The following is an 8,117-nucleotide window of genomic DNA, read 5'->3' on the forward strand; positions in this document are numbered from 1 at the left end:
GAAGAGAAATGAAGGGATTAAATTTTAAGAAAATGATCCCTCCAACAATGGAGATTTGGAAGGAAAACTCTCCATTCTTCCTTCCCCTTCCCTTCCCTTCCCTCCCCTCCCCTTCACCTCCTTCCCCTTCTTTTCCTTCCCTCACCTTTACCCAAACCCCCTTCTTTTCCTTCCCTCACCTTTACCCAAACAAAGATAAGAGTGTTATAAAAGAGAAATTCCCAAACCTAAAAAAACAAAAACAAAAAAAGTAATCAAACAAAAGGAAAAATATCGAAATCAAAAGACAAAAGTTTTGAAAGATTAATATGATGGAGTGAGTAAACATGACTAACAATGAACAAATTTAGCATATAAATAATTGTGTTATCACTCCATACAAAACAAAAGGAAAAGGAAAAGGAAAAGTCAAGAACCTCCATATTTAGCATATAAGCTACACCAAATACAATGCAGCTTTGCTTAACAGACTGCCTTGCAAAGCCTAATGGTTAAGGGAAGATCAATCCTTGACATAAAGTTCTGGTAGGTTGTAGCAATGGTTAGGCTGCAGCAGTTGATTCCTTGGCTAGTAAAAGCTTGACCCGTTTTGACATCTCCCTCATCACATTCACAATCATGGACTTCTTTTCCAATCTGAATTGGATAGCTAGCTCTGAGAAGGTAGAGACACCCTGTTTTAGTAAGGCCTCATCCTCCACCACTTGTGTGGGAAAATTATTCAGTGATAACACACACAACCCAATAATAGTTCGAAGAGCAGCCAATTCATTTGGAATTCCGAGAGGAGCTTCAGCAGACAACGACTGAAGGGTACTCAAATCATGCTCACGTACTTTTTCCACATCACTTGCATGCAGTACACGTAAAGAAGCCAAGAGTCGACCATCTACCAACTCTGGACCACCCAATGTTACCTTTCAAGAGATAGAACAGCAAAAGCTTTAAATTCCATAGTAATAGCTCTAGCATTAAGAAATTCTCTTAGATTTATGGAAGTTATAGAAAACAACCTAAACTTATACACACAGCACTTTCTGAACTCAAGTACTGTCAATTTCTCTAAAGACATGACTATCTTCTCTTGCAAAACAATACTTTCAATCATAGAATGATTTGATTTGACCTTTAGTATCACTAATATGTCAATACAAATAGTGATAGGCTGATGGCTATTACACTTAGCATTCAATTTAAAATAATATAAAATTCAATAATCAATTAAAGGTTCATACTAGAATATTTCTTTAGATTAGGGAACAATTAAAAGGGAAAAAAAAGCCACAAAAAGTACTCAGTCCGGGGTTTCTGCCCCTTTACTTCCTACTTTCTATTTTGGGATTTCCCTCTATCTTTTTCCTACTTATAATTTTCACTATAATGGCTTTCCTGTCCTCACTGTTTGGGTGGTACCACATACATGTTCCCCTAAGGCTCTCACCAACCCATGATACTCTTTCCTCTCTTCAAAAGTGAGGAGCTCAACTCACTCACTCATCACTCCTATTTCCTCTATTCTCTTTTAATCGCATTGTTTTTGCACTGTTTATAAACCCAGCTCAATCTATATATATTTTATATTAATACTATAACGTTAATTTGTTATTGTTATATTAGTCCCTATGCAGATTTCCAAAATATCAATTTTTATACAGTTAACTAGTAATTACGTGATTAATGATATTAATGGTCATAGAAGATTAGAAGTGCATTATCAAGTGTGAAAGTCAAAACATGACAGCTAAAAGAGAATGCAGAAAGTACTTTATTAGAACAGTGCACCCAGATCAAAGTCGAAAGCAGTTCAGAATACAAAGGGAGTAGTTCAATAACCATATAAAGTATATATTGTCAAGGGTCTATAAAAAAAAATGTAGTTGTCAACATAAATTTGCAACTGTAGCAAAATAACCAGGCATACTATGAACATTAAAGCCAATCAGGTAAACAGGAAAAGAACAAACCTTAGATGGAGCCATCTTATCATCTAGTTCTAAAGCCGACAAGATTTCAGATTGCAATGAACCTGGTGAAGAGAAATTTGGGGAGTAGAGACCAATGGCAGCACTAGAAGCCTCTAAAAGATATGGCTCATATCGGAGCTCAATAGAGTCATAAGGATTTGCAGCTATCACAAATCCATAGTCTAAGAGGAAAATGTCATTGTTCATACAACCATAATTGAGTTCCAAAGGAGCACCCTTCTCCACATGCTTTTCTGCCACTACCTGCATCAGTCAAGTAATTCACACGGATAAGACAACCTTCCAGCATTTTTAGTCTCTGTCAAATCAAGTGACAATAGAAAAGAAAAAAGATGAAAATAATAGATTATGAACTATTTTGATTGAGTGGCAGTAGCTTGCCTTAACCAGCATCTTAGTATTTTCAGCACCTTCATCCTGAATAATTTTAGCATTTGGATTAAAGCTGTGATTGCACATGTCAATTAGAGGCAACATCATAGGGACAGATTTGTGGATCCCATCAGAAAGTTTATCTCCATGCAAGCGAAATGCTCTCGATGAAACAGCTGCCATTGCCCATCCCAGCACAGATGCATCAACATTTTGACCCCCAAATGGATGATCCCCATGTTTCACATTTGCAATAGCCCCTTTCACTTGCTTCCCAAAGTCAAGAAGAAATCGGCATCTTTTGTTTACCTGTTACAGCAAAAGAAATGAAGAAAGCAATTGTAAATTTCAGAAGGATCCAGTTGACAAGAAGCAAGAAACAAATAGTAATTTTTCTGCATCCCATGGCATAGATTTCACTTACAACCAATAACAATACCTGAGTTATTAGAGGAACAAATTCCAAATTTTGTATATCTTCTTTGTTGAAGAAGATTGGAACACTGTATGTCTCAGGAAGATTGCTGATGTATGGCCACCAAAAAGACCCAGTTTTTGCTCTTTCTTGAAGAAGCTTCAGACCCAACCTCATAGCCCAAAGCTCCTCTGCCAAATGCTCCAGTGTCCAATTTACTCATTTTCAAAATTCAGTACAGCCTAATTTCAGAAAATAGTTACTACCTAATGCAGTATTGCAGTTTACAGGAAATCCTAGAAAATTTACAGTCGGCTATAGGGGAATACAAATGTGTCCAGAAGCATGCCTATGACTGTGAAAAGGAAATATGTTATGTTTGATAAGAAAGTGGGCAGGTTAAATGTAAGATATACTCCCTTTGTCTAGAATTAGTCTTAAAATTGCTAGTTCTATTTACAAGACTATTAATTCCCAATGAAATGTTTCACCAAAGTACATCCATCAATAGTTGGCGAATCTTCCATTCACCAACAGATTTCACCTCATGAAGACTTGTACATGCCAAGTAACAACAGCTTATAATATGCTAATAACAAACAAATATGTCATACTTCCTCTGTTTATTTTTAGTTGCAGTTTTCAACTTTTACACTATTCACACATAGTTTTGATTATCTTTGACAATTTATACTTAAATATAGTCATGTGGGATCTTGTTAGATTTGTCTCAATGTATACTTTGAAAACATCATCTCTATATAATTTTACTTATGGTAATAAAAGTTATCAATGGTTGAAGCTATTCACTGGCAAGTGTGAAAGTAGAAACGCTGCAACTTAAAATAAACTTTGGAGCATAACTCAACAACTCCAACCACCGCCATAACATTTCCATTATTTTGATCTTCCCTACAAATTATTATTATGATTGCATAACCCAACTGGGACTACTCTCGGTAACACCAGCATATCAATTTACAGTATATGCATATCAAGTTTCAGTTACTGGTTCCTATTTTAATTTGCTAGCTAGTTGGTTTCCAATAAACAGAACAGCCTACACCAATTGACTAGTATACTTGCAAATCACAGAATATTGTTATTTCCACACATCACTGGCTCTTCTCAAAATATAGCACATTCAAGCGTGAATTCGTGAAAATAACAACGTTGCAACTAAAAATAAACACATATAATGTCAGGATTGGCCTTGACAACATTTCCAGTATACTGATCTTCCAAACAAGAAAATTGTTATGATTGCATAGCTCGATTGCAACTAGCCTTAGTAACAACACGATCGATTGAGGTATATCCGTATATGTATATCTAATTATCTAGTTTCAGTTCCCGGTTTTTATTTCGATATTTTAGCTAGTTAGTTCCAATCCAACGAACAAACTACAATAGTAGTAAACAAGAAAATCCAAGTCTACCATTTCCACACATCACTAGTTCATCTGAAATTATAGCAAAGTAAATTTGCAAATAATAGAACATCGTCATTTTCACATCACTAGTTCATATCAATTCATAGCAAAGTAAACTTGCAAATAATAGAATATTGTCATTTCCCCACATCACTTGTTCATCTCAAATTATAGCAAAATCAAGCCAAATATTAAAACCCTTTAACCAAAAAACAGCAAAGCATCTGAAAACAACCAATTCTATAACAACAAAATGTGCATAACCTTAGAACCAACAAAAATGGCGGAAAGCAAGATAAGTTACCAGGAATTTGGCGAGCCAACTCGGTCAAAATAGGCGAAGGAGCAGACCCATCAATGGAATCATCAAATTTCAAGGGTAAATGAGGAGGAAGAGCAATAAGATCAGACCCTTTAGGAATTTCATGGGAAGCAACAAGAGCAAGGCCATAAGAAGGAACTCGAGCAATCTTGATAGATTCATGGACAAACCCACCTTCCTTTCGAACCCATTTGAGGAGGTCAGGTGGGTGCGGCACCAGACGAGATGGGTTCGAAGAAGCGCAAGTGAATGGACGAATGTAGGTGCGAGAGAAGGTTGAACTTGATAGTGCTCCCACTTCTCTGCTGCTGGTTCTCCACATTTTTTTCTACACAACAAGCTTGCAAATGTTGCTTTGGATGGGTAGATACTAGACAGATATATCGGCATCGTAGACCCGGCAAAACTAACCCACACTAGAATATCTAAACCGAAATACCTATTCATTGATTATTGTAGAGACTAGAGAGTATTATTGTATTAATTCGCAATAAGTAAAGTTTAGCCTAATGATTAATGATAAAAGATTGAGGGGCCGTTTGGTTTGGGGTAATCAGGAAAAAGGAAAGGAAAAGGGAATCAACAAGAATGATTACCTTAGTTGTTGTTTGTTATGTCAATTCAATCATTCCCTTTCCCCACTTAATTACCCCAAAATCCTCTACTCTCATTCCCTACCCCCCATGGTATTTGCATTCCCTTTCCCCTAAGCCACCAACACCACCACTGCTCCACTTGCACTAAGACCCCACCATCATCGGTACCCTTCCCACCACTGCCCCCGTCAGCACCGCCGCTCTTCCGGTCTTCCCACCACCGTCCCGTTAGCATCGCCACCGCCCCACGACCCGAAATCAACCACCCTCCACCTTAAAAACACACCACCCACCAGAAATCAAACACAATACGAGCTTCGAGGGTGGTTGGGAAAGGTTTCGAGGGTGGCTGGGTGGTTGGGGAAGGGTTTCTAGGGTTTTTTCGAGGGTGGGGGAAGTTTTTCGGGGGAGAGGAAGTGCAGCGAAGGGTGGGGCAGGTGCAGCGAGGGGCGGCAAGGGGTGGGGCAGGTGCGGCGAGGGACGGGGTGGCTGGAGAAGTGGGATAGTGAAGAAAGAGGGGTTTGTGTAGTGGTGGTGGTGTTGTTGTGGTGGTGATGTGGTGTATTTTCATTCCCTTTGATTTTTAAAACAAACAACACCCTAAATTTGAGGGATTTTCATTCCTTTCTCTTTCATTCCCTTTGTTCATTGCATTCCGATTACCCCTTGCGAACCAAAGGGCCCCTGAGTCTTTTGACGAGCTAGCCCCAGATACTCAAATTTGAGTAACAAATGGTGTTACTCAAATGACACAATTTTAAATAATTGCTTCTTCCTCCACAACCGCCACCATCATCACAGCCACCATCTCTCACTCCGATCTTCTTTTCGCCGTCAACCTCCGATTTTCTTTCCCCTGTCGACCTCCTCTTCTTCGTCCTGTCTTAGGCCCACAACGCCGCGGCGGAACAAAACTTAAGTTCCTTCCCTGATCTCCACCCACATCTGTAAAAAAACAAAAATCCTAGGATTAAAGGGTGAAATTAAGGGCATGGTCAACCCCAAAGGGAAGGGGTGACCATGTCCTCCATTGAAGCTCCTTCAATTGATGATGGGTCGAGTTAGCGGTGACGAAGTGATGACGGATCAAGTTCGACAATTCGTAGATGGGTCGAGTTCAGCGGCGACGAAGTAATGATGGTGGTGGCTGTGAAGATGGTGGTGGTTGTGGTGGCTGTGATGGTTGAGGTAGAAGAGGAGTGAGGAGAGAAAGTTGAATGATAGATAGGAAAAGACAATGGTACACCTTGAGTAACATACTTTGTTACTCGTCTTTTTACCAGGGTTTAATCTCATTAGGAGCACTCTACCATAAAAAAAAAATTAATTAATTAAAAAAAAAGCGATTTATATGTTACACTTTTAAATAAGTAGTTATTGTATGTACGTACTAAGTATTTGTTTTGATAACATACATAAACAATTTTTTATATACTCCATATATGTTTTTTGTAGGTAAGAAAAATAATCATTAAGAAACCCTCAATATATCAACTATTGTGCTTTTAAATGGTTTATATATGTATTTTCATTTCATTCAACCTTGCAAACTTATATACTTCCTTTGTTCTTTTGATATTGCATCATAAAGTGTCCATGTGATTATAAGGATAACTGCGGAATAAGTTTTAATAAGGGTATATTAGATAAGTGCAGTGTGAACATAGATGTTTGTTTTCGCAAAATAGATATGGTGCAGTATTTGTGAAAATTTCTTAAAAGACAAGTAGTGCAAATGTGCAATATTAAAAAAACGGGGGAAGTACATTATATTTCAAAAAAGGTTTTCAGATTAAAGTTTTAACTCTTCTAATTCAGACATTTCTGAAAATGTTTCAATAACCTACTAACTCAAATATCCGTTGATAGTTATGATCAACATTGTAACCAAATTTGTTGATCGAATGATGGATGTCCAATAATAAGAAATCCTACTTAAGCTCGTGATGCATCTATTATGCTGGGAAAAATAATAATAGCTTGTATTATCATAGACAGCATGATCATTGAAGATGAACAAGAATATATATTATGTATTATAATCCAACTGAATATGATCAAGCACCACCATCATCCTCAAGTAGCATAAATAATGGAAAAACCTTTTAATTTCAAAATAGTGAAAAAGAATTGCAATTTTAGACAATTACATGAGTAATAGGGCTCGTGTTCTTGATAAAAAGATGCATAGAGCCATTAAAAGTTGGATTTAGTGGAACATTAGTGGCTCAAATTTGGGAGTCATAATAGACATTAATAAATTAATGCAATGTTAGTATTATCTTTATCTAGATAATCATGTTTTCTTTGTTTAATAATGTTATAGCGCTTATAATGTGTCATTGAATATTGTAATTTTTTTTCTAATTTTTTTAAATGTAATATTATATTGTATGTTATTGTATCAGTCTCATTTTTTTTTTTTTCTTATTTAACGTTTAATTAGGAAGCACTTTACATTACATCAATAAATAATTATTATGTCTAATTAACAATAATCTAATACAATTATTATAATTATTTGTTATCAATTACTTATAAATATGATAATTGCAATGGGTACAGTAGAGTAAAACTAGAAGAGAGAAAATCTATGCCCAAAAAATTGTGGACAACCTACAAGTTATTAGTGGCATGAGGTTTGATTATGCCGTTATGGGTGAGGTGGAAGAGAGAAAGAGTGGTGCAAAATTTGATAACAACCATTCAAGAGGACAATGGATGGTTATGCTCTAAGAACAAATAAAAACAAAAGGAGTAATAATATTACTAGTAACTCAATTTGTAGTTGTTAATTTATACCATTGTTCTTTATAAGATTATAAAATTCTAATGGCTAAAAGTTCATAAAACCTTAAAATAGAATCCAATTTAGTCTAGTAAAGTCCATACAGGTTCAAAAGGAATCAATTATGTCTAATTAGATCTACTATTGTACTCGTAATAATTTTAAATAAGTTCAATGTAAACGTAAATAATATGATGAAGAGTCTA

At 36.3% G+C, this 8,117-nt stretch overlaps 1 protein-coding gene across 1 annotated transcript; it reads right to left on the reverse strand.

Moving 5' to 3' along the window:
- Positions 1-271: 271 nt before the first annotated feature.
- LOC110694268 (histone-lysine N-methyltransferase setd3-like) lies at positions 272-4,849 on the reverse strand. The gene is made up of 5 exons (XM_021871448.1): positions 4,510-4,849; positions 2,797-2,963; positions 2,367-2,666; positions 1,965-2,228; positions 272-917 (listed from the first exon to the last, which is right to left on the reverse strand). Exons 1-5 carry the CDS (start codon positions 4,847-4,849, stop codon positions 543-545), a joined length of 1,446 nt encoding a protein of 481 aa, XP_021727140.1. The 3' UTR covers positions 272-542.
- Between the last annotated feature and the right edge of the window lie 3,268 nt (positions 4,850-8,117).

Source organism: Chenopodium quinoa, unplaced genomic scaffold, assembly GCF_001683475.1.
Source record: "Chenopodium quinoa cultivar QQ74 unplaced genomic scaffold, ASM168347v1, whole genome shotgun sequence".
Lineage (NCBI taxonomy): Eukaryota > Viridiplantae > Streptophyta > Magnoliopsida > Caryophyllales > Amaranthaceae > Chenopodium > Chenopodium quinoa.

Excerpts from the sequence above, each read along its gene's own strand:
- LOC110694268 (XM_021871448.1), bottom strand. The coding sequence starts at position 4,849 with ATGTGGAGAACCAGCAGCAGAGAAGTGGGAGCACTATCAAGTTCAACC. Across the intron at positions 2,964-4,509 it reads GTTGGCTCGCCAAATTCCTG|AGGAGCTTTGGGCTATGAGG; the intron begins GTAACTTATCTT and ends AGCATTTGGCAG. Across the intron at positions 2,229-2,366 it reads ATACTAAGATGCTGGTTAAG|GTAGTGGCAGAAAAGCATGT; the intron begins GCAAGCTACTGC and ends TGACTGATGCAG.